General features: G+C 45.3%; 1 protein-coding gene across 1 annotated transcript in view; it reads left to right on the top strand.

Annotated features, from left to right (window-relative positions):
• Nucleotides 1-17,628: 17,628 nt before the first annotated feature.
• Nucleotides 17,629-26,880, top strand: part of LOC144480449 (meiotic recombination protein REC114-like) — a 67,173-nt gene continuing 57,921 nt past the window's right edge. The window contains exons 1-2 of the mRNA XM_078199880.1: nt 17,629-17,820; nt 25,407-25,499. Coding sequence (XP_078056006.1) covers nt 17,656-17,820; nt 25,407-25,499 — 258 coding nt within the window. The 5' untranslated portion in view covers nt 17,629-17,655. The remainder of the gene's footprint in view (nt 17,821-25,406; nt 25,500-26,880) is intronic.

Genomic DNA, 26,880 nt, shown 5'->3' on the forward strand with positions numbered 1-26,880 from the left:
CCCCGCCTCCCCTCCCCTCCCCATGTCTTCGCTAAAGTAGTTTGCAACAGGTCAGGACATAGATAGACAGGAGGTTCGTGTGTGTGTGTGTCTCTATCTGTGTGTACGTATGTGTATGTATGTGTCTGTGAGTGTGTGTCTATGTGGGTGAATGTGTGAGTGTGTATGTGTGTGAGTGTGACTGTGTGTGTGTGTGTATGTGAGTGTGTGTGTGTGTGTCTGAGTGTGTGTGTGTGTCTATGTGTGTGTGTGTATGTGTGTGAGTGTGTGTATGTGAGTGTGTGTGTGTGTGTATGTGAGTGTGTGTGTGTGTGTGTGTGTGAGTGTGTGTATGTGAGTGTGTGTATGTGTGTGTATGTGAGTGTGTGTGAGTGTGAGTGTGTGTATGTGAGTGTGAGTGTGTGTATGTGAGTGTGTGTGTATGTGAGTGTGTGTATGTGAGTGTGTGTCTGTGTGTGTGAGTGTGTATGTGTGTGTATGTGAGTGTGTGTGAGTGTGAGTGTGAGTGTATGTGTGTGTGTGTGTGTGTGAGTGTGAGTGTGTGTGAGTGTGTGTGTGTGTGTTTGGAGGTAGGGAGCGGAGTGGGCATTACCTCCAATAATTGCTCCCAACCAGGAAACGAAACTTCAGGCAATAATTTATTTATTTTGAATCAAATCTGCCTAAGCACTGGACATTCCTATCATCTCCAGTGCAATTGCTAAGCAGCTAAAATATGTTGTCATAAAGTCCAACCCTCAAGGGATTAAGTCGAGGACCTGGAGTCTTTTCATGTTCCATTCTAAACGAGAAAATAACGTGAAATCAATATGAACTGGGCAGCTTTTAATTGAGACTTCTTTAAAAAGACCTTAATTCTTGCAGAAAAGCCTCAAAACATTCAAGGTGCATTACTTCGAAATGCAGGGGACTCTTCAGTGGGTGAATGGTAGCCATTTTGTGCACAGTAAGATCCCACACAGAGAGCAATGAGCCAGTTGGTTTGTTTTGTTGCTGTTGTTGGGGGTGGAGTACTCCAGAACATTAGAATGGCAGCGCCTCCGTCTGATGTTTTATCCAGAAGATGCCATCTCTAACCATGGTGCCCCTCCTTGCCAAGTGCCGCATTCAGGCATAATTTTGCATGCTCAAGTTATGAAACTGACTTGATTGTGGTAGGAGTTACTTTTTTAAAATTCATCCATTCGTGGGACATGGGTGTCGCTGGCTGGCCAGCATTTATTGCACATCCCTAGTTGCCCGAGGGCAGTTGAGAATCAACCACATTGCTGTGGCTCTGGAGTCACATGTAGGCCAGACCGGGTAAGGACGGCAGATTTCCTTCCCTAAAGGACATTAGTGAACCAGATGGGTTTTTCCAACAATCGACAATGGTTTCATGGTCATCAGTAGATTCCTAATACCAGATTTTTAAAAATTGAATTCAAATTCCACCATCTGCGTGGTGGGATTCGAACCCTCGTCCCCAGAACATTAGCTAAGTACTGGATTAATAGTCTAGTGATAATACCATTAGGCCATCACTTCCCCTGTTTGGGTTTCAACAGCTGCCAATGTATCTGAAAACGTACAAGACCAACAGATACCCTCCCACTCCCCTCCTTGTCTGAAACATTGCGAATTAGACCAACACATTTACTGAGCTCTTTGCATTCAGACTATAAGAAAAGACAGATTTGTCCCTTGCCCGGAATCAAAGTTAGAATCAAAGGGTGTAATTTTTCAGCCACTTTTGCCCCAAAACTGGACAATCTTGCCCAAGGTCAACAGACCTTCCCATGGACTGTCCTTTCCCCGGGGAAAATTCACCCCATAGGGTCCCTACAGTGCAGAGGGAGGCCATTCAGCCCATCAAGCCTGCACCAGCAACAATCCCATCCAGGCCCTATCCCCGTAACCCCACATATTTAAGTTTATTTATTAGTGTCACATGTAGGCTTACATTAACACTGCAATGAAGTTACTGTGAAAATCCCCTAGTCTCCACACTCCGGCGCCTGTTCGGGTACACTGAGGGAGAATTTAGCATGGCCAATGCACTTATCCAGCACGTCTTTCGGGTTGTGGGAAGAAACCGAAGCACCTGGAGGAAACCCACGCAGAAATGGGGAGAACGTGCAGACACCGCACAGATAGGGACCCAAGCCGGGAATCAAACCCAGGTCCCTGGCGATGTGAGGTAGCGGTGCTAACCCCAGTGCAGCCTTGTTGCCCTGATGTTTTAAGTTTGTCTTACACTTTGTTCTTTGCTTTGGGCACCCCCTGCCCCTTTTACTTTGTCCCTCAGTTTATTTGATTTAGTTTGTGACTTGTCAAAAAGAATGGCAACTAGTCCACACTGGTGTCCAATCTTCCTCTTTATCTCACCCTATCAGGAGAACCTTCTATTCCTTTCTCCCTCATCTGCTTTCTGAATAAATACCAGGGCTACAAGAGCAGGTCAGAGCTGGGAATCCTGTGGTGAGTAGCACACCTCCTGACCCCGCCAAAGCCTTTCCACCATCTACAAGGCACAAGTCAAAAGTGTGATGGAATACTCCCCATTCGCCTGGATGGGTGCAGCTCCAACAACACTCAAGAAGCTCAACACCATCCAGGTCAAAGCAACCCGTTGATTGGCACCCCTCCTACAAACATTCGCTCCTTCCATCACCGATGCACAGTGACAACATCTACAAGATGTAGGTGTAGTCTGTGTGTATTTTGCACATTCTCCCCGTGTCTGCGTGGATTTCTTCCGGGTGCTCTGGTTTCGTCCCACAGTCCAAAGATATGTTGGTTAGGTTGATTGGCCATGCTAAATTGCCCCTTAGTTTCAGGAAGTTTAGCAAGTTAAATACACAAGGTAATATGAGGATGGGGTCTGAGTGGGATTGTTGTTAGTGCAGGTTCGATGGGCCAAATGGCCTCCTCCTGTCCTGTAGGGATTCTAAGATGCACTGTGTTATGATCCCATCTGATATTACTACTGAACAAGACAGAGTGGAACTTGGCTTGATAGATCAGAACTTTCATCTTTTGTTTCTCTACATGGAAGATAGTTACAGGAGTCAGCTGATGAAGTTTTAACAAGAGTGGCATGATGGCACAATGGTTAACACTGCTGCTTCACAGCACCAGGGACCCGGGTTCAATTTCAGCCTCGGGTCACTGGCTGTGTGGAGTTTACACGTTCTCCCAGTGTCTGTGTGGGTTTCCTCCGGGCGCTCCGGTTGCCTCCCACAGTCCAAAGATGTGTGGGTTAGGTGGATTGGCCGTGCTAAATTGACCCTTAGTGTCAGGGGGATTAGCTGGGTAATAACATGGGATAACGGGAATAGGGCCTGGATGGGGTTGTGATCGGTGCAGAGCTGATGGGCCGAATGGCCTCCTTCTGCACTGTAGGGATTCTATGAACAAAAGAATAAAACATTTATGAAACAAGAAAAAATTAACTAGAATCAGCTACCCCTTCACCCTAGCTATACCTTTACAGATGTACTCAGATTTGTATCAAGTTACAAAATTCACCTTCACTTTAACATGCAGTGTACTTCATTGTTGCTGTGTCAAAATCCAGGAAGTCCCTCCCTACACCACAGGAAGGCAGCTCACCATCACCTTCCTAAGGCAATTAGGAATGGGCAATAAAGCCATCCTTGGAGTGAATTTTTTGAAAGGTGCGAACAAATCTCAGAGGTGGGAAAGACAGATGTGGGCTGAACGAGTGGTGTCGCCCATCTTCAGCACAAGCCACTTTTTTCAGTAAAGGAACTGAATGAAACCCATTAGCAATGGCCATCTGGAGGCTTGTTAAGTGGCTGCCTGCCACAGTATACCTGCTGGCACGCTTAATGGAGGCTGCGCACAAATCTGGTGGCTACCATTTGTCATAATCCCCGCTCTTTACAGCAACCAGGGTGGCATGGTGGCACAGTGGTTAGCACTGCTGCCTCACAGCGCCAGGAACCTAGGTTCAATTCCAGCCTCGGCTCACTGTCTGTGCAGAGTTTGCACGTTCTTCCCGTGTCTGCATGGGTTTCCTGCAGGTGCTCTGGTTTCCTCCCGCAGTCCAAAGATGTGAGGGTTAGGTTGATTGGCCATGCTAAATTGACCTTAGTGTCAGGGGGATTGTCAGGGTAAATATGAGGGGTTACAGGGCCTGGGTAGGATTGTGGTCGGTGCAGACTCGATGGGCCAAATGGCCACCTTCTTTAGGGATTCTATGATTCTATGAACCAGTATTTCAAATGCTACATAAAGGAATACTTACCCTTTCATGTTGGTGACACTTTGAAGAGACAGACTTTATTAAAACGTCATCTGCATTCTAGCAGTATTTGTTCTGCAAATTCTCCGTGGACTTCACCTAGTAATATTAAGTGTTGTTTTATTCCATTCTATAAGAGGCACCAGGACAAAAGGAGTGCTTAGTCATCTTGCTAGATCTTGCCCTTGGTCTGGATAAGGAATGGGATGAAGACACGAGGTGAGACAGAGCAGCACCAGCTGCAGTTGTAGAGTGGTATAGGAGGCAAAGGTGGCATCTTTCGCTCTGTCTCTACAGGACATCCTTCCTCCTCTTCCAGGACCTCCAGTGCCACATCCAAGCGACCTGGAGCCATGCTGCGTGGGTTTCCTCTGGGTGCACCGGTTTTCTCCCACAGTCCAAAGCTGCAGTAAGTAGTCTCACAACACCAGGTTAAAGTCCAACAAGTTTATTTGGTAGGACGAGCTTTCGGAGTGCTGCTCCTTCATCAGGTGGGTGACTCACCTGATGAAGGAGCAGCACTCCGAAAGCTCGTGCTACCAAATAAACTTGTTGGACTTTAACCTGGTGTTGTGAGACTACTTACTGTGCCTTCCCCAGTCTAATGCCGGCAACTCCACATCATCAGTCCAAAGGTGTGCAGGGTAGGTTGATTGACCATGCTTAATTGTGCCTTAGTATCGCGGGATGTATAGATTGGGGAGGGGGGATTAATGGGGTAAATACATGGGGTGACGGGGATAGGGTAAGATGCTCTCTCGGAGATAGTCAGTGTGGACTTGATGGGTCGAATGGCCTGCTTCTGCACTATAGGGATTCTATGAATTCTATGTATTAGTGCAGCACCCAATCAACACATGCTTTCAGCATTGGCTAAAATAACCTGCCATCACATTTATGGGATGTAATTATAATTGCTGTTTATGAAATGCTGCAACGCTTTACCCAGCATTTCAGGATCAAGAACATCCATGTTGTTACATTGACACAAACCCAGTTGGTACTAACCCAGGCATTGAAGTTGAAATGGTGCCAGTGGGTAAATTCAGCCACTCACAGCATGTGTCTCTTTGCGATCACCACAGCATATTTATGCAGCCACTCGCAAAACATAAAAATATTCCGACTGGACCCACCCCAAAACCGTAAAATCCCACCTTTGTATGTTCCAACTGTTGTGGGAAAATCACTACTCGGAGTCAGGTTTAAAGGTTCAACATGCAGTTTATCGGACAAAGCTTTGGGAGAAGCGCTGGGCTCTCCGCAGTGCTCACAGTCACCTTCTCAATTTTAAAATGGCAGCTGAGCTTCTTTTATACTTTTCAAAGAATCGACAAGTACAGACATTAGCAGTTATCACATCGTTAGCCGATTATGCCCCCCTATCAACGACTGATCTCGTTAACGAAACTCATTGTTTCGGTTCTGCTTTATCTTAAGCTAAGGTGATCATCTGGACCTCAAGATCTGGTTTATTTCCTGTCGTAATTAGACAAGAACAGGATTTAGCTCATTGTGCAATGTCTATGCCTAAGTCAGCACATCTTAATGTCTTTCCACAGAGTACATTTTGTACCAGGTAACCATCTTGCATCTTTTAATTTCGGGATTCCCTCTGGCAGCATCTTACTTTTACTCCAACACAACCACCACCCCCCCAACCACCCCCTCCCCACCCCACCTCCCCCTCTCCGCCCCCCCACCTCCCCCTCTCTGCCCCCCCGCCTCCCCCTATCTGCCCCCCGCCTCCCCCTCTCTGCCCCCCGCCTCCCCCTCTCTGCCCCCCCGCCTCCCCCTCTCTGCCCCCCCGCCTCCCCCTCTCTGCCCCCCGCCTCCCCCTCTCTGCCCCCCCCGCCTCCCCCTCTCTCCCCCCCCCGCCTCCCCCTCTCTCCCCCCCCACCTCCCCCCCCACCTCCCCCTCTCTCCCCCCCACCTCCCCCTCTCCCTCCCCGCCTCCCCCCGCCCCTCCCCCGCCCGCTATGATTCCCTTGGCCTACAGGACGGGAAATTTCCCCCCCGTGGAATGATTTTTGTTTGCTCTTGGTTTTGTTGTCTCAGGGAGGCATCAGTGATTTGTAATCATTATTCTTTTTGCTGTGCCGTGTAGAATAATTACAGCTACCTAATATATTTGTCTGCATTAATAGGTGAGTATTTGAAAATATCATTTACCTCAGCTTTTAGATCCCTGGGAGGTCCAGAAAAATTCCTCTATTCGCTTACTCTGATGTCAAATTTGACAGGAATGATTTACATCCGTCAATGTGAGAACGGCACTATGCAAATATGAGTTTAAAAAACTCCAAGCCTGAAGTTCTTCTTTTCACCCTTTCTTTCTTATGAATCTCTATCTGACCTGGTTATATTTCACTTTCACCTTTAAAACTATATTTAAAAGCCATTATGAAGTCTCGCATTTTAGAATCATAGAATTTAGAAAAATCAGAGGGAATCTTATAGAAACATGTAAAATCCTGATGGGAGTGGACAGGCTAGATATAGGAAGAATATTCCCGATGTCTGGGAAGTCCAGAACTAAGGGGTCACAGTCTAAGAATAAGGGGTAAGCCATTCAGGACTGAGATGAGGAAGAACTTCTTCCCTCAGAGAGTTGGGAACCTGTGGAATTCTCTACCACAGAAAGCTGTTGGGGCCAGTTCATTAGATATGTTCAAGAGGGAGCTGGATGTGGCCCTTAAAGGGATCAAGACCTATGGAGAGAAAGTGGGAGTGGGATACTGTAAGTGCATGATCAGCCATGATCACATTGAATGTTGGTGCAGTACTCTGGGTCTTTGGGATTACTAGTCCAGTGACAATACCACAGCACCACCACCTCCCCTCCCCTTTTTTCTGACAAGGAGTTCCAAAGACTCACAACCTTCTGAGATAAGAAATTCCACCCCATATCAGTCTTAAACTGGCGCCCCTTTATTCTGAGACTATGTCCTCTGGTCCCAGACCCTCCCATGAGGGGGAAACATCCTCTCAGCATTTACCCTGTCAAACCCCTTAAGAATCTTTTCTGTTTCAATGAGATCGCCTCTCATTCTTCTAAATTCCAATGAGTAGAGTCCCAACCTGTTTAACCTTTCCTCCAAACCTGGGATCATCCGAGTGAATATTCTCTCAACTGCCTCCAATGAAATATCTTTCCCTATAATAAGGGAACAAAAACTGCTCACAATACTCTGGATATGGTCTCACCAGTACCTTGTACAGTTGCAGCAAGACTTCCCTATTCTTATATCCAACCCTCTTTAAATAAGGGCCAACATTCCATTAGCCTTCTTGATAACCTGCTGCACCTGTGTGCTAGCTTTCTGTGTTTCATGCACAAGTATCCCCAAATCCCCTTGCGTTGCAGCTTTCTGCAGTTTTTCTCCATTTAAATCATACTCTGTTCTTTTGTTCTCCCTTCCAAAATGAACAACTTCACATTTTCCCACATTACACTCCACTTGCCAACTTTTTGCCCACTTTTTGCCCACTTATTTAGCCTATCAATCTCTTTGTAAACAGTTTGTATCCCTCTTGCGACTTGCCTTTCCATCTATTTTTGCATCATTTTCGAATGTGGCTGCAGTACATTCTCTCCCTTCCTCCAAGTCATTAATATGTATCGTAAACAATTGCGGTCCCAGTTACTGATCCCTGTGGAACCCCATTGGTTACAGGGTCACCAACCTGAAAAAGAACCCTACCTCCTGTAATCTCCTAAAGCCCCCCAAAATAACTGCCCACCTCCGATTTTGTCCCATTTGTGCATCCCCAATTTCTTACACCCTATCACTGGTGGCCATATCTTCAACTCCTTCATTCCTAAGCTCCTACCCTTAACATTTGTGCCTCCTTGTATCTCCATTAAATCACTGCATAAAACCACTTATGTGTCCAAGCGTTTGATCATCTGCTCCGATATCTCTTTAGGTAAGACTTTCTATCCAGTTTTGTTTGATGCTCCTGTGAAATGCTTGGAGTGATTTTTGCCATATTGGAGATGCCATATGAATGTGAATTGTAGTGTTTTGTTCTCACTCTGCATCGCCTTTACCTTTCAAAGCAAGACAAAAAAAAAGTCTTGTCTAATTTCAACTCAATCCAGTGAGTTGCCCCCTCCCCACCCTAAGCCCCAGCTTGCAGACATATCTAAAACCTTTACATTGAATGGGTCATTGCTCAGTATTATCGCAGAACAACAGACACATTTTAAATGAACAGCACCGCTTTAGAAATTGTGACCCTTTTCAATCAGGTTGACTTTTAGCCATAGTGCCGCCTTGTGCTTGTGGAGTTATTAAAATAATAACTATTAAAATTTAGCTGGCATCACTGAATCCAGTGAAACCTGTTTCTTATTCACGATGTGCAACTTTTTCCCACACATGCCTGGGGACATTTTCCAAGTTGCCAGAATTGACACTTTAGCATGGCCGCTTTGATTTGATTTATTATTGTCACATGTATTGGGAGACAATGAGATGTGTTGTTTCTTGCGCGCCATACAGACAAAACATACCATTCACAGACTACATAATGGTGGCACAGTGGCGCAGTGGTTAGCACTGCTGCCTCACAGCGCCAGGAACCTGGGTTCGATTCCCGGCTTGGGTTACTGTCTGTGTGGTGTCTGCACCTTCTCCCCCGTGTCGGTGTGGGTTTCCTCCGGGTGCTCTGGTTTCCTCCCACAGTCCAAAGATGTGCAGGTTAGGTGAATCGGCCATGCTAAATTCTCTCTCAGTGGTACCCGAATAGGGGCCGGAGTGTGGAGACTAGAGGATTTTCACAGTAACTTCGTTGCAGTGTTAATGTAAGCCTACTTGTGATGAATAAATAAACTTCACTTTACATAGGAGAGAAGAAAAGGAGAGGGTGCAGAATATAGGGGAAAATCTTTCCATTCTGCCTGCCATGGCAATCGTAGTGGGCGGACCATGGAAAGGTCCGTTGACATCGGGTGGGATTTTCCGGTTTTGGGGCAAGCGCGATTGGAATATCCCACCCATAGTGTTGCAGTTACTGATAGGATGTAGAGAAAGATCAGCTTAATATATGATAGGGCCATTCAAAAGTCTGATGGCAGCAGGGAAGAAGCTGTTCTTGAGTTGGTTGATACAGTGAAAAGTATTGTTTCTTGCGTGCTATAGAGACAAAGCATACCGTTCATAGAGTACACAGGGGAGAAAGAAAGGAGAAAGTGCAGAATATAATGCTACAGTCTTAGCTAGGGTGTAGAGAAAGATCAACTTAATATATGGTCGGTCCATTCAAAAGTCTGATGGCAGCAGGGAAGAAGCTGTTTTTGAGTCAGTTGGAACCTGTCCTCAGACTTTTGTATCTTTTTCCCGACGGAAGAAGCTGGAAGAGAGTATGTCCGGGGTGCCTGGGGTTCTTGATTATGCTGGCTGCTTTCCCGAGGCAGGGGGAAATGTAGACAGAGTCAATGGATGGGAGGCTGCTTTGCGTGATGGACTGGGCTACATTCACAACCCTTTGTCATTTCTTGCTGTCTTGGTCAGAGTAGGAGCCATACCAAGCTGTGATACATCCAGAAAGGATGCTTTCTATGATGCATCTATAAAAATTGGTGAGCGTCATAGCGGACATGCCAAATTTCCTTAGCCTTCTGAGAAAGTAGAGGCATTGGTGGGCTTTCTTAACTCTAGCATCGCCATGGAAGTGCTGTTGAATAGCAAATTATTCTGTAACTTGTGAAATAATTCTCCCTGAACCCAACCAAGAGCAGTAAGAAGTCTCACAACACCAGGTTAAAGTCCAACAGGTTTATTTGGAATCACAAGCTTTCGGAGCACTGCTCCTTCATCAGGTGAGTGACGAAGAACCAAAAACTGATTTTGCCCGAATTTATGAAATAATTTTCTCCTATCATAGAATCCCAAAGTGCAGAAAGAGGCCATCTGGCCCATTGAGTCTGCACCGACTGCAATCCCACCCAGGCCGTACCCCCATATCCCTACACATTTACCCGCTCATCCCTCTAATCTACGCGTCTCTAAGGGGCAATTTTAACATGGCCAATCAACCAAACCCGCACATCTTTGGAGTGTGGGAGGAAACCGGAGCACCCGGAGGAAACCCACACCGACACGGGGAGAATGTGCAAACTCCACACAGACAGTGACCCAAGCCGGGGAATCGAACCCAGGTCCCTGGAGCTGTGAAGCATCAGTGCTAACCACTGTGCCACCGTATCCTTTCGCATTCACCCCAAACATCAAAATACAATTCATCTGGAAGCGTGATTGTACCTAGTGGTGGATCGTGAATCCCCAGCTGCTCCCGTGGATCTCTGTGGCATCAAACTGTTTGTCATGGTCACTATTTTCCTAATGCTCATGGAGATTACAAAACAAGTCTTATCATCGCTTCTAGTAATTATTGTGATGCTGTCATTTGCCCATGTGGATTAGTTGCAATAACAGTGAGATTTACTGTAATGCTTTCATATCTCATGATGATTCAGTGACATCAGCCCATCTTTTGCATTTAATAGGCTAATTCCTCAAAGAGATTGATCAAGTTCCTTGAATTTCTTGCAAAGATCCGAGTGCTCTGATTCCAAACTATTCATGTAATAATCAACAATGTGCCATCAATAATATATGTATACATTTATTAAGATCTTTGAAATCGCTGCATTCATCATCCCTAAACAGGTTCTGCAGAACAGAGCCCAGAGTTGAATATCACCTCATCACTTTATGCATCCCAGTTACATTTTAGCATAGGAATGACTATTGGTCATATTAATGGATCATATGACAATCTTTTGTTTCCTATTTAAGTGGCAGCATCGACCCATGTAAGATAAACAATTAATGCCTGTGTTAAAATAAAGGACAAAAGAATGCCACTTTAGCAAAATAGATATTGGAGAAGTGCTTTCAACACACAATCGTGACACAGTACAGAGCAGAAACAGGTTTTTTGGCCTGACAAGATGCATCAGGACTTTTTTGCTTGCACAAACTGTGCTTAGACATTCTTTGCCTTAAATCAATAATAAATACAACCTGTACTTTATCAGGGACCTGAGGACAGGCGTACCTTTCTGGTATTATTCTCACAATCGCCTCGCTGCCCTTAAATCCCCTGCAAGGGAGAGGCAAGATTGCAGTCAGCTTAATCCCTAGCCTTTGCTGCCTTGCGAGTCGGTATTTCATTTTTCAGCTCTTTTGTCCCTGAGAGAAATAGCTGGCGCATGGTTCAGGCATTGGGAAGAACCTTTCCGGCAGGGTAGGAGGTGCGACTGGTTGTTCAAAGTTGCCTTGTGAAGGTTTGCTTCAATCAGACCCAACCATCTTTAATTAAGTTTAAATGTGTAGAGTGTGGCCAATCAATATGTTCATACTTTCAAGCAGTTTAACTCCATAAAGAGGAAAATAAGTTGGTATCAAATATTAGAAGGAATAACAGATTTTGTATTTCACGTAAGGAATTTATTTTATTTATTAGTGCATTAGTACTAACACTGTAATGGCTTTCCTGTGAAAATCCCTTGGTCATCACACTCCTGCGCCTGTTCGAGTACACTGAGGGAGAATTTAGTATGGCCAATGCGCCTAACCAGCACATCTTTGGACATTAAGGGGCAATTTAGCATAGTCAATGCACCTAACCAGCACATCTTTGGACGCTAAGGGGCAATTTAGCATGGCCAATGCACCTAACCAGCACATCTTTGGATGCTAAGGGGCAATTTAGAATGGCCAATGCACCTAACCTGCGCATCTTTCGGACTGCGGGAGCAAACTGAATCACCCGGAGGAAACCCATACAGACGTGGGCGAGAATGTCAAACTCCGCACAGACTAAGCCGGGAATCGGTGCTGTGAGGCAACAGTGCTAACCACCCAGTATTTGCACTGTTGGTTTTATTTTTTACTGGCTATTTGATCTTTGTTTTATTACTACTTGATATGCACACCCATTGCCAGCAAAGTGCCGATGAGCTCTGTTTTTTTCTGGATCTCTAGTTCCCATCGTCATTGTAAATGCATCTCTTTGTATTTGCAAAACATCCGAGAAAGGGTATAATTAACAAAATTGTTCTTTGATTCATTCGAGTACCTAGAAGTGGCAATTCTTCCTTTGTAAGCTGAAGTCACATTCTGTTCACTGAAGGGGGGAAAAAAAGGTTCATGAAAGTCGAAGGATATTTTTTTCGGCAAACTAAATTTTGGGAATGTGAGGAGGAAGATTTAAGGAGCTGGAAAGTTGGCAGTTCACAAAAGACTCGGAAGCTCGAAGAAAGATTCTCAATGCCTTCAGAAAGTCTTAGAGTGCTGAGAGAAGGTTTTAAGAATGTAATATATTAGCAGGATAGGTTCCTAAGTACTTCAAGTGTAAGTCAACAAAGAAAACTACAGGATGTCTCAAGTTGTTTCAAGTAGGAGGACACAAGACAGAAAAGAAGAAAGGTGGGGGCAACATGCCAAAAGAGTTGATCTCAGGGCATCATGAAGGAAAGGAGATCTGCTGGTATGGTGATTCAAGGAGAGGTTTATTATTTTAGGTTGTCAACAAGGGACACACTTAACATTTGGAGGTAGAATTTCAGCTGTAAATGGAATCAACTCTTCTGGCTTGGATAGGCCAAATATTATTTGCACTCATTTTGACAAGTCTTTCCTTTCTTGGGTTTCCCTAGAATTCCTTTGCTTACTGCTAAATTGCTATGATAGAATCTACGCCTAAGCCAGTAAGGGATAGCCTAGTGGTATTCTTGCTAGACTCTCAATCCCAAAATGTTTTGGGGACCGGGGTTCGAATCCCAACGCGGCAGATGGTGGGGTTTGAATTCGATAAGAATTATCTGGAATTAATAATCGACTGATGACAGAACACTACAGTGCAGAAGAGGCCAATTGAGTCTGCACTGATGCATGAAAGGCCTGACCTGCCCACCTGCCAGCACTTAGCCCATAGCCTTGAATATTATGGCGTGCCAAGTACTCATCCAGGTACTTTTTAAAGGATGTGAGGCATCCCGCCTCCACTACTCTCCCAGGCAGTGCATTCCAGACTGTCACCACCCCCTGGGTAAAAAAGTCTTTCCTCAAATCCCTCCTCAACCATTGTCAATTGTCAGAAAAACCCAACTGGTTCACTAATGTCCTTTTGGGGGAGGAAATCTGCCATCCTTACCCATTCTGGCCTACATGTGACTCCAGCAATGTGGTTGACTCTTGACTGCCCTCCAAGGCTAACTAGGGATGGACAATAAATGCTGGCCAGCCAGCGACGCCCTGGCACAAGAATGAATTTTTAAAAAATGAGCCAGCGTTTTAAAATGTAGCCTTTGCGACATTTGAATCCACAGTTGTTATACTACTTTCTCAGAAGCTAAGGAAATTCAGCATGTCCACTACGAGTCTCATCAATTTCTACCGATGCACCGGTTACATCAAAACTTGGTATGGCTCCTGCTCTGACCAAGACCACAAGAAACTACAAAGGGTTGTGAACGTAGCCCAGTCCATCATGCAAACCAGCCTCAAACCAATTTTGTGGAATAATGGTCACCCTGTCAGATCACTGCTTGCTGACAAACACTGGAACGGGTCTAGAACTGTCACCTTTGGAGCTGAAAAGTGCTCAGTCTACCTCAGACCATCCTCAGAGAATAGAATCATAGAATCCCTACAGTGCAGAAGGAGGCCATTCGGCCCATCGAGACTGCACCAACAACAATCCCACTCAGGCCCTATCCTTTGTAATCACGAGTATTTACCCTAACACTAAGGGGCAATTTGGCATGGCCAATCAACCAAATCCATACATCTTTGGAGTGTGGGAAGAAATGGGACTGCCCAGAAGAAACCCATGCAGACATGGGGAGAATGTGCAAACTCCACACAGACAGTCACCCAACCCGAGAATTGAACCCGGGTTCCAGGCACTGTGAGGCAGAAGTGCTAACCACTGTGCCACCATGCCGTGCATTAATCCAGTGTTAGTGCAGTGTGTTAATTGAATACCTTCGGGGTTAATGATATTTTGGTGAGGGACATTAATTGGGTTCTTGCCTGTGCTCACATGTGTAGGAGTAGGTTGACAGTTTGGTCATTGGTATTACAGTTACAGATCGGAGCTAAATGGCTAGAGCACTTTCCCACAGAATAGTAATGATTGTAGATTTAATGATATTTAAGAAAGTTTCCAGTCAGAAGGTTGTGACAACATCCCATGCCAGATATTTGAGCACAAAATCTAGACCTACACTCCAGTGCAGCACTGAGGGAGCACCTCACCATCAGAGGAGCCATATTTCAGATAAGACATTGAACGCCCTAATGTGCATGTGAAAGATCCATGTTACTACTTTAGACAAGAGCAATAGAGTAGCCAATATTTATCCTTCAACCAACATCATGGGCTGACAAATCTGCGAAGGGTCACCATGTCTTGCAATGTTGGCTCTATTCTCTCTCCACAGATGCTGTCAGACCTGCTGAGATATTCCAGCATTTTCTGTTTTAGTTACAGATTCCAGCATCCATAGTAATTTGCTTTTCTAAGTTGTCAACTGTCAAGCTTTGTTTAAATTCTAACCAGGCAGGTTGAATCTGATTGGTTAATGCATTGCCCTGGGATAGTGAACCATAGAATGGCTCTCACATATTCTGATCAGATGAACACCTTTGCACCTTTGGTACTCTTGTGAATTGTCCTAATGAGTGTGAGTTGAAAATCTTTATCAACATGTATCCTTTTTTACAGGAAGATGCACCCTAAATTGCTGTTCCCCTTGAAATTTGGCATTCTTGTCTCTGTCCCAATGAGTGCAGAGAAAAGAAAACATCAACGACATGTATTTTTTCTAAAAAAAAAGCTTTAAAAATAATCCTTGATATAAAATTAGGAGTGGTAACCTGGTACAGTTCAATTAATAGGTCTGAAAATAGATTTATCACAAGTTTGTGAGAAAAAATAATCAATTTTAATCAGTGTCAATGCATATGAATAAGCTGATTTTAAATAGCTTGAAATGACTTTTTAAAAATATACTGAAAGACTTGTTAGTTACATTGATGCATAATATTCAGTAACATTCTGAATTTTTAAAAAAACTCAAAGTGGTTTGAAAATATGCCTGTTAATGTCCTTGTATCAATAGAGGTTTAATTTTTAATACTTCTTGGAAGGTCTGCAAATGAACACAATTAGCAGAAACATTCAGATGACAATTATTTCATCCTGGAAATGTGTTCAGATTTGTAGGCAGGGCTCGCTTGTAGCACTATGTTTTACAAAGTAGCACGAAAGAGCTCGATTTGCATTGAACACAACTTGCACTTGAAATGTCATGATATTTTGTGCCAGTTACCCTGCTAAAGGGGCTGGTTCAATTGGTTGGCTAAGGTGTGGTTCAGAATAATGCCAAGAGCATGGATTCAATTCCCATCCTGGCTGAAGTATCATTGATGCTGCCCGATCATAAGTTCATAAGATATAGGAGCAGAATTAGGCCATTCAGCCCATTGAGCCCACTCTGCCATTCAATCATGGCTGATATGCTTCTCATCCCCATTTTCCTGCCTTCTCTCCATAACCCTTCAACCCATTACCAATTAAAAATCTGTCTAACTCTACCTTACATTTACTCACTGTCCCAGCATCCACCGCACTTTGGGGTAGTGAATTCCACATTCACAACCCTTTGGGGGAAATAGTTTCGCAATTCTATTTTAAGTTTGCTATCCCTTATCCTAAGGCTATGACCTCTCGTCCTAGAATGCCCCACAAGAGGAAGCATCCGCTCCATGTCTACTTTATCCATACCTTTTATCATTTTTAATGCCTCAATTTAATCTTCCCCTCATTCTTCTAAATTCCAGAGAGTATAGGCCTAGACTGTTCAATCTCTCTTCATATGACAAACCACTCACCTCTGGAACAAACCCCTTATCTCTGGGCAAACCCCTCATCTCTGGGCAAACCCCTCATCTCTGGACAAACCCCTCATCTCTGGACAAACCCCTCATCTCTGGACAAACCCCTCATCTCTGGATCAAATGCTAGGTGCCATGTATGTTGCAGTGGTGAATCACAAAAGTACAGAGAGGATTCACAAAACACACCAATGGAGATGGCATCACCTTGGTACAGATATGCAGTTATGTAGTTAGCTGTGAAGACTCAGTGGATAGATGAATGATATACAGCACCAAGCTCATTAACCAACTCACTTGCCCCCTTGATTTGATGTGATTTGATTTCAGTTAATATGGCTTTGGGATACAGTGAAAAATATTGTTTCTTGCGCGCTATACAGACAAAACATTCCGTTCATAGAATGCATTGGGGAGATGGAAAGGATAGGGTGCAGAATCTCGCATTGCAGTTACAGATAGGTTGAAGAGAAAGATCAGCTTAATATATGATAGGTCTATTCAAAACTCTGATAGCAGCAGGAAAGAGGCTGTTCTTGAGTCGGTCGGTACGTTTTCTCAGAATTTTGTATCTTTTTCCTGATGGAAGAAGGTGGAAGAGAGTATGTCTGGGATACGTGAGGTCCTTGATTATGCTGGTTGCTTTTCTGAGGCAGTAGGAAGTGTAGACAAAGTCAATGGATGGGAGGCTAGTTTGCGTAATGGACTGGGCTATGTTCACAACCCTTTGTAGTTTCTTGCAGTCTAGGTCAGAGTAGGAGCGAGGTGCGATACATCTGGATAGGATGCTTTCACTGGTGCATCTGTAAAAATTGGTGACAGTCGTAGGGCGGTGGGGGTATATTGGGGTATATGAGCCAGGGGAACGGTGGGGGTATATTGGTATGTGGGGAGGACGGACACAGAGTGAAGCAGAAACTTAGCCCCAGGGACGGCAAGGTGGCACAGTGGTTAGCACTGCTGCCTCACATCGCCAGGGATCCGGGTTCGATTCCTGACTTGGGTCACTGTCTGCGTGGAGTTTGCACGTTCTTCCCGTGTCAGCGTGGGTTTCCTCCGGGTGCTCCGGTTTCCTCCCACAGTCCGAAAGACGTGCTGGGTTAGGGTGCATTGGCCGTGCTAAATTCTCCCTCAGTGTATCCAAACAGGAGTGTGGTGACGAGGGGGATTTCCACAGTTTTCATTGCAGTGTTAATGTAAGCCTTACTTGTGACACTGATAAATAATCTTTAATGGATAAAATTTAATTTCCAGATCTTTTGCTGAAAAAAAATGAAGCTCAAACAATGGGGTCCAGGGCTGCAAAAGGCGGCGCGCTGATTGGCTGCTTATATTTCCCGCCGCTAACGTGATTGCTCAGAAAAAGCTTTGTCCTGATTGGTGACCATTCTCGTCCAATAGGAAGCGAGCTGCCACCTGATTGGCGGCGGCTGCCAATGCGGCGCGGTGATTGGTGCTGAGAGGGGATTGGTCCATTCCCTCCCCCGCGCGATGGCGGCGGCTCCGCGCGGCCGCGCCTCACTGCCCGAGGACGCGGTTCAGGCCGGGCCGCAGCCAACATCAGGCCAGCCCCAGGCCGCGCTGCCCAGCGCCCAGTGGCCGCTCAGGCGGTACGGGCGCTTCCTGCCGCGAGGGGGAGGCCCCAAAGCCTGGGAGGTGAGACAGAGGGGGGAGGGGGGTATTTTGGAGGGTCGGGTTATTTTGGGGGTCAGAGGTCAAGGAGGCATTTTGGGGGTCAGAGAATATCTTAGGGGTTAGGGGTATTTTGGAGAGTCAAATTATTTTGGGGGTCAGGGGTCAAGGAGGTATTTTGGGGGGTCGGGGTATTTTGGGGGGTCGGGGTATTTTGAGTTTCAGGGATCAAGGGGGTATTTTAGAGTCAGGTTATTTTGGAGGGTCGGGTTAATTTGGGGGTCAGGGATCAAGCGGGTATTTTGGGGGCCAGAGGGTATTTTGGGAGATCAGGGGTATTTTGCAGTCGGGTTATTCTCGGGTTCAGGGGGTATTCTGGAGTCGGGGGTATTCTGCAGTTGGGGTATTCTGGGGTCAGGGTATTTTGCGGTCAGGGGTTATTTTGGGGGGTTGGGTATTTTGGGGTCGGGGTCAAAGGTATGTCTGGGGTTCAGGGGATATTCTGGGGGGTCAGGGGGGTATTCTGGGGGGTCGGGGGGATATTTTATGGCGTATGGTACAGGCGGGAAAATTTTTCAGGGTGTGCGGTAGGAGGGTATTTCCTTTACGGGCTGGGTCAGCAGTGGATAGTTGGGGGGGTGTAGGGTAGGAGAGGACGCATTGGAGTGGTGTGGGGTATGAGCGGATGTATTGAGCAGACACATTGATGGAGCATTAGGTGGGAGGAAGTATATTGGGAGGTGTGTACATACACGTATACAAACATACTCATGAGGAGTTGGATCGCTTGAATCTGCTCCGCCGTTTGATGTGAACATGGCTGATGTGACTGTGATCTCCACTTTCCTGTCCACCGCCAATGCCCTTTGACTCCCTTGTCAGTCAAGAATCTATCAAATTTAATCTTATGGGTGCTAAGGTGGCACAGTGATTAGCACTACTGCCTCATAGCGCCAGGGACCGGCTTGGATTACTGTCTGTGTGGAGTTTGCACGTTCTCCCCGTGTTTGCGTGGGTTTCCTCCAGGTGCTCCGGTTTCCTTCCACAGTCCAAAGATGTGCAGGTTAAGTGGATTGACCATGCTAAATTGCCCATTAGTGTCGGGGGGATTAGCAGGGTAAATATATCGGGTTACAGGGATAGAGCTTGGGTGGGATTGTTGTCAGTGCAGGCTCGATGGGCTGAATGGCCTCCTTTTGCACTGTAGGATTCTATGATTCTATGAACCGTAAAAATATACATTGACCCTGCCTATACTACTCTCTGGGGAGAATTCCACAAACTAAAGATGCTTTGAGAGAAAAATATTCTCCTCCTCTCTGTCTCACATGGGAGACCTTTCATTTAAACTGTGTCCCCTCATTCTCGTCTCTTCTGCAAGAGAAGCAAACTTTTGGCAGTCACCCTATTGCGTCCCTGCAGGATTTTGAATGTTTCAGTAAGATCAGGTCTCATTCTTCCAAACTCCAATGGAAAAAGACCCAAGCTGTCCAACCTTTTCTCATAAGCCAACTAAGTGGACATTCCTTCTGCTACCAATGCAATTATATGCTTTCTTAAATAGGGAGACCTAAATTGTGCACAATATCAGATATGGTCTTACTAATGCCTTGCACACTTGGAGCAAAACATCCCTACTTTTACCATTTCCCTCGCAAAAACCATCACATTTCTGGCAGCATCTGTGAGGAGAGAAAAGAGCTGATGTTCCGAGTCCAGATGACCCTTTGTCCAGATGACCCTTTGGGCTTAGACAAAGGGTCATCTGGACTTGAAACGTCAGCTCTTTATTCTCCTTACAGATGCTGCCAGACCTGCTGAGATTTTCCAGCATTTTCTCTTTTGGTTTCAGATTCTAGCATTTGCAGTAATTTACTTTTATTACATCACATTTGCCTTCCTAATCACGTGCATACTAACTTCTTCTGCTTCATATACCAGGACACACACATCCTTCTGTACTGCAGAGTTCTGCAATCTCTCCGTTTAATTATATACAACTTTTCTACTTACCAAAATGGACAAGTTCACATTTTCCCACATTATTTTCCTACATGTGCCAAATAATTGTCCACTCACTTAAGCTATCTATATCCCTTTGCAGACTCCGAATTCACAACTTATTCTCCTCTCTTTAGCACCCATGCCTTTAGTCCTTTCAGCTAAATTAGGAGACTAAGGAAATTTGGCATATCCGCCACAACTCTCACCAACTTCTACAGATGCACCATAGAAAGCATTCTTTTCGGTTGTATCAAAGCTTGGTATGGCTCCTGCTCTGTCCAAGACCACAATAAACTACAAAAGGTTGTGAACGAAGCCCAGTCCATCACTCAAGCCAGCCTCCCATCCATCCACACTGTCTACACTTCTCGCTGCCTCAGAAAAGCAGCTAGCATAATCAAGAACCCCACGCACCCTGGCCATACTCTTCCACCTTCCTCCATTGGGGAAAAGATACAAAAGTCTGAAGATATATACCAACCGACTCAAGAAGAGCTTCTTCCCTGCTGCCATCAGACTTTTGAATGGATCTACCTCGCATGAAGTTGATCTTTCTCTACACCCTAGCTATGACTGTAACTACATTCTGCACGCTCTCCTTCCCTATATATGGTATCTTTTATCTGTTTAGCGCGCAAGAAACAATACTTTGCACTGTATATTAACACGTGACAATAATAAATCAAATCAAATCAAATCATTGATGTGAATTTTAAATAGCAGAGGCTCCAATATTGATCACCGTAGCACTTGTTAGAGTTTGTCAACCTGTTGACACTTTTATCCCTTCTTCCAGTTAGCTAACAAATCCTCTGTCCATACTAATAAGTTACCTCCTGCATCATGAGTTATTTTGTGTAGTAACCTTTGATGTGGCACCTTGTCAAATGCCTCGAAGTACACCACATCTATAGGTTCCCCTTTAGCCACGTCACTTGTTACTTTCTCGAATAACTTATTAGTCAAACACTTTTTCTCTTTCATGAAACTATGTTGACTCTGTTTGATTCCAAGTATTCTGCTATAACCCCCTTAATAATCAAGTAAGAAGGGGTATATTGGAGTTTGTGGGGCAGACGGGAGTATGACGGGTATAATGGGGGGTATGGGGTATCAAGGCAGTATCCGGAGTGGAAGATGCATTATGAGTAGGATATAGTATATTAGGATGTGTTTTATGAATGGTAAGTGTTTTAATGTTTGTTTATTATTGTCACAAGTAGGCTTACATTAACACTGCAGTGAAGTTACTGTGAAAATCCCCTAGCCGCCACAATCCGGGTACAGAGGGAGAATTTAGTATGACCAATGCACCGAACCACGACTTTCAGACTGTGGGAGGAAACTGGAGCACCCGGAGGAAACCCACGCAGATGTGTGGAGAATGCGCAGACTCCGCACAGTGACAGTGACCCAAGCCGGGAATCGAACCCGGGGTCCCTGGCGCTGTGAGGCAGCGGTGCTAACCACTGTCCCACCGTGGTACAAACAGGATGTGCTATTTGAAGGAAATGAGGTGACGATCGAGGGTTTATGAAGGTCAGAGACTATTTGAAGCAGTGCGGGTGCCTACCAGATATTTTGTCTGTAGGAAAAATCCTGCTCACCTGCTACTCTTCAGTTTCTCACTAATGTTTTTCAAATGAAAGTCCTGGTTATCCAGTTCTCGTTAGTAAGATGTTCTATTTTGAATTGAGCATCTGATGTGAATTTGAATGAAAACCGTGTCTTAAGCGGAGTCAGTAAGGAGAATGATACAGTGAACTTGCGAAATCATACCACGCTTGCCCTCAATTTTCAGCTACAGAATTGTCTATCAAAATATATTCTCTGTCCAATGAAATAATGATTGACGTCTATTCTTTTCTATTTAATCTATTTCACTCACTGCTCATGATGCAGTCTCCTCTACATTGAGGACCAGGTGGCCATTTTGCAGGAAAACTGTGTTCACTCTGCAAGTGTAACATCGAAGCTTCAAACAGAATCCCTACAGTGCAGAAGGAGGCCGTTCGGCCCATTGAGTCTGCACTGACAACAATCCCACTTAGGCCCAATCCCCCACAACCCCACAAATCCCTCTAACCTACACATCCCAGGACACTTAAGGGGCAATTTAGCATAGCCCACACACCTAACCCGCACATCTTTGGACTGTGGGAGGAAACCGGAGCACCCGGAGGAAACCCACGCAGACACGGGGAGAATGTGCAAACTCCACACAGACACAATGACCCAAGCTGGGAATTGAACCCAGGTCCCTGGAGCTGTGAGGCAGCAGTGCTAACCACTGTGCCACCATGCCAGCCCAAACCATCATTTTAATTCTCTGCCCCACTCCCATTTTAAGTCAGCCTCCCACATTATTCTGGTGAACTTGATGCACAGCACCTCATTTTGATTAGACACTTTACAGCTTTCTGGATTCAATGCTGACTTTTTTTAATATTCATTCGTGGGACATGGCTTGCTGGCCAGCATTTATTGCCCATCCTTAATTGCCTGACATTGCTCTGGGGCCACATGTCTGCCAGACCAGGTAAGGACAGGAGATTTCCTTCCCTAAAGGACATTAGTGAGCCAGATGGATTTTTTTCCAACAATCGACAATGGTTTCAAGTTCATCATTCTTAATTCCAGATTTTTTAAAAATTGAATTCAAATTCCACCAGCTGCCGTGGTGGGATTCAAACCCGGGTTCCCAGAACGTTAGCTGAGTTTCTGGATTAATAGTCTAGCGATAATACCACTAGGCCATTGCCTCCCCCGGAAGTTAACAATTTCAGATCATAACCCCATTCACCCCATTTTAGTTTCCTGCTGTTAGTGGTAATTCTGCTCTTCCCATTTGCACCTCATCTAAACTCAGTTTCTTTATTTGTCCCTTTACCACCTTTTGCCTTTCACCGTCACTTCATTTGTCAGTTAATCTCTCCCGTCTTCCGCCCTATTGCAAATCTTCCCTATTGTTCCAGCTGCCCTCCTGACCTTTTCCCTGCCTCTGTATCTGCTTAAAACCTGTTACATGTCTCGCTTTTTCAGCTGTCTTGAAACATTAGCTCTGTTTTTCCCTCTCTGTAGGTATTGCAGAGCATTTCCAGCATTCTCTTATTTATTTTAGATTTCAAAGGGGGCTGTGCATTCCGCACAGAAGCCTGTTCCAAGTCTTTTATCCAGTCTGATAGTCAAGCACCCTCTTTGAAATAGCTAGCATTATTTGTGTGCTTTTCAGGCTCTGGTACGTTGAATCTGAGAAGTCTAGAGTTCTAACGGGTGGGATGTGAGCTTTCTCTTGCTTGTTAAACGTCCAAATCTAATCACTTCCCAGAGTTGCCCTCAGCCCCTCCCAATCTTACCTCTCTCTCAAACTTATTGGGCGGCACAGTGGTTAACACTGCTGCCTCACAGCGCCAGGGACCCGGGTTCGATTCCCGGCTTGAGTCACTGTCTGTGTGGAGTCTGCACATTCTCTCTGTGTCTGCACGGGTTTCCTCCGGGTGCTCCGATGTCCTCCCACACTCCAAAGATGTGCATGATTGGCCATGCTAAATTGACCCTTAGTGCCTGGGGGATTAGCAGGGTAAATATGTGGGGTTACAGGGATAGGGCCTGGGTGGATTTTATTACAATGTAACCAGTGACAAATTTGTATTGGATGTAATGTGACCAGTGGGAACAAGATGTCAGGGTTAGCTGACCCAGTAAAACATGGAACCAATCACAGAGTGATGTAATAGCTGATTTACTGGAAATAAGGAACTATGTAGAATTGTGGAAAGCTTGGAGTGGCCCAGGGTGAGGCCCCAAGTTTGGAGTAATGATGTTTCTTCATTAAACCCTTTCTTTGATTCATAAGTTGGAGTAAGTTTTGTTGTTGTTTCATTAGCTGCATTTTGAAGAAACAGATTTGTGGTCGGTGCAGACTCGATGGGCCAAATGGCCTCCTTCTGCACTGTAGGGATTCTATGATTCTTTCTGTACCCTGATGATGCATAGGTTGGACATTCATCTGTTCCTGTAGCTAATTGTTCCTGGGACAGGTCGCTAGCCAGGGGCTTTTATAGCTTGAGAAACATCACAACGCATCAAGCATAACCACACACTCTCTCACACACACACATATACAAACTAAAGGACAATTTAGTGTGGCCAATCCACCTAACCTTTTAGACTTGTAAAGTTCTAACAGGGTTAGACAGGGTGGATTCAGAAAAATGTTCTCCATGGGGTGGGGGAGGAGGGGGGGGTAGTGAAGAACTGGGAATCATAGTTTGAGGATAAGGGGTAAAGCTTTTATGACTGAGGTGAGGAGGAATTTCTTCAACCAGAGGGTGATAAATCTGTGAAATTGATTACCACAGAAAGTTGTTGAGGCCAAAGTGTGATTTCAGGAAGAAATTAGAAATAGCTCTTGGGGTTAAAGGGGTCCAAGGGATATGGGGGAAGGCACGGTGGCACAATGGTCAGCACTGCTGCCTCACAGTGCCCAGGGACCCGGGTTCGATTCCTGAATTGGGTCACTGTGTGGAGTCTGCACGTTCTCCCCGTGTCCGGGTGCTCCGGTTTCCTCCCACAGTCCAAAGATGTGCAGGTTAGGTGGATTGGCCATGCTAAATTGCACCTTAGTGTCAGGGGACTAGCTAGGTAAGTGCTTGGGATTGTAGTCAGTGCAGACTCGATGGGCGGAATGGCCTCCTTCCGCACCGTGGGATCCTATGCTTCTATGAAGGCGAGATCAGGATATTGAATTTGATGATCAGCAATGATCAAAATGAGTGACAGAGCAGGCTCGCAGGGCCGAATTGTTCTATTTTCAACGTTTCTATGCTCTGTGGACTGTGAGAGGAAATCCACGCAGACACAGGAAGAACATGCAGGCTCCATACTGACATCTAGCAGGCCGGAATCAAACCAGGGTCCGTGGCACTGTGAGGCAGCAGTGCTAATCACTGGGCCACAATGCTACACCTCCCCGCTAATCTTACCTATTTCCTCAAATATGATTGATGGAGAAAACAAACCCATAGAGTTACTGATGTTACATTCCTGCAACAAGAAGTTTGTTCATTTCACCTTGGCTGATCCCTCCCAGGACGCAGCGACCAATTGAACATGGCCATAATGCGGCACAACTGCAAGCGACCCAGTCTTCTGTGCTGTGTAGCCATTCCATCCTAATCTATGGAAACAATATAAAGAACAGATCCTTGTGATATTAAACAGGACAGATGGCATAGGAAGGGTGTGAGATTATGATTGACGTATGCAGGAGCTGTGAAATAGCAGGAGGCGGTATATTGAGGGGTGTGAGATTATGTCTGTTGTTTGAGGGTGATGTGAGATGGAATATCTTGAAGTGGCATGTGATAGCTGGATTGTGAAGGGGTGTGAGATGGCAGGAAGCAGGCTGGTGCTCAGAGTACTCGCGGACTCCGTGAAACACTCGTTGGTTCACAAATTCCCAATCTGGCTCCAGAAGTGCGTGACAAAGCTGAAATATTAGGCACATTCCTGAACCTGAAAGGAAGCGGATCATTAAGTGCTGCGAAACTGGTTTTGATACGTGAACCACCGATCCGTTCATCCACTTTTACTTTCCTTTGCAGGTGTTTGAGTCCAGTCCAGAAAAGGGTCTTCTGTCTCTGACGATTGTGCAGTCTGGCCATTTCCTCATCTCCCAAGGTGCGGCAACCTTACTGGTAAGTGCAGCCGCTCAGTTTCCCTGATACTATTCATGTGAATCACAATGCACTTACAAAAGCCGGCTGTCAAAACCCTGTCTCCTGCCTCAGACAATAATTAAGTGAGCTGTGGAGGTTTGTTACCGATCAGAGAGATCTTTTTTTTTTGTTGGATTTGAAATAACTCCTCAAGGCTCCAGGAGCCGTCAGTCTAATGCGGGGAAAATGCGCAAGGGCAAAGTTGCTTTGATGCTCAGACTGCCTTAACATCGCCACGTGACAATTCCTCTCCCTGCACCTCGACACGCAAGTCACGAAAGCAGCTACTCAGTTGATCTTTGAACTGAGAAAAGTACAAGGTGTGACAGGAGAGGACTGGTGGGGGGATTTCGGTACATGGGGGATGCTTCTCCATACTTGACGAATGCAGCAAGCCCATAATTGTCTTGGTTTAAAGTTTATTTATTAGTGTCGCAAGTAGGCTTACATTAACACTGCAGTGAAGTTAGTGTGAAAATCCCCGAGTCGCCACACTCCAGCGCCTATTCAGGTACACTGAGAGAGAATTTAGCACGGCCAATGCATCTAACCAGCACGTCTTTCGGACTAATGCATTGACAATAAGTTGGGAGTTGCAGGGCATTGTGCATTTTGGTTGTTGTGTTATCCGTCTTATCTGTCTCAACGCCTCCAATTCAACAAGGGGTTAAGCAAAGGGACGCAATTAAGTTACTGTGAAAATCCCCTAGTTGCTGCACTCCGGCGCCTGTTTGAGGGAGAATTTAGCGCGGCCAATGCATCTAACCAGCACATCGTTTGAACTGTGTGAGCGTATGCGGATCGCTACACGTGGCTTTATTACCACGAGTTGAAAACCAGCATTGGAGAGAAAAGAAATCATGATAAAAACCAATCATTGTAGCACAATAACTGTCTCAGATTTTTGAAGTTAAATACTTGTGAATTGTAAAACAACAGCAAACATTGCTGGGAGATCTCAGCAGGTCTGACAGCATCTGTGAAGAGAGAATAGAGCCAACATTTCGAGTCTGGGATAAAGGGCCATCCACACTCGAAACGTTGGCTCTGTTCTCTCAGTAAGAAGTCTAACAACACCTGGTTAAAGTCCAACAGGTTTATTTGGTAGCAAAAGCCACACAAGCTTTCGGAACAGGCTGTCCCTTTGTCAGGTGGGTGGGAGTTCATCTCCACATCTGTTCTCTCTCCAACAGATGCTGTCAGACCTGCTGAGATTATCCGGCATTTTCAGTTTTCGTTTCAGATTCCAGCATCCGCAGTATTTTGCTTTTCGCAAACATTGCTGGATTTTTGAGAGAAGGGCAATAAATATAAAACATGAACAAATAAAGCAATAAGTTTTGTTTTCTGCTTCAAAAAA

Source organism: Mustelus asterias, chromosome 29, assembly GCF_964213995.1.
Source record: "Mustelus asterias chromosome 29, sMusAst1.hap1.1, whole genome shotgun sequence".
Taxonomy (NCBI): domain Eukaryota; kingdom Metazoa; phylum Chordata; class Chondrichthyes; order Carcharhiniformes; family Triakidae; genus Mustelus; species Mustelus asterias.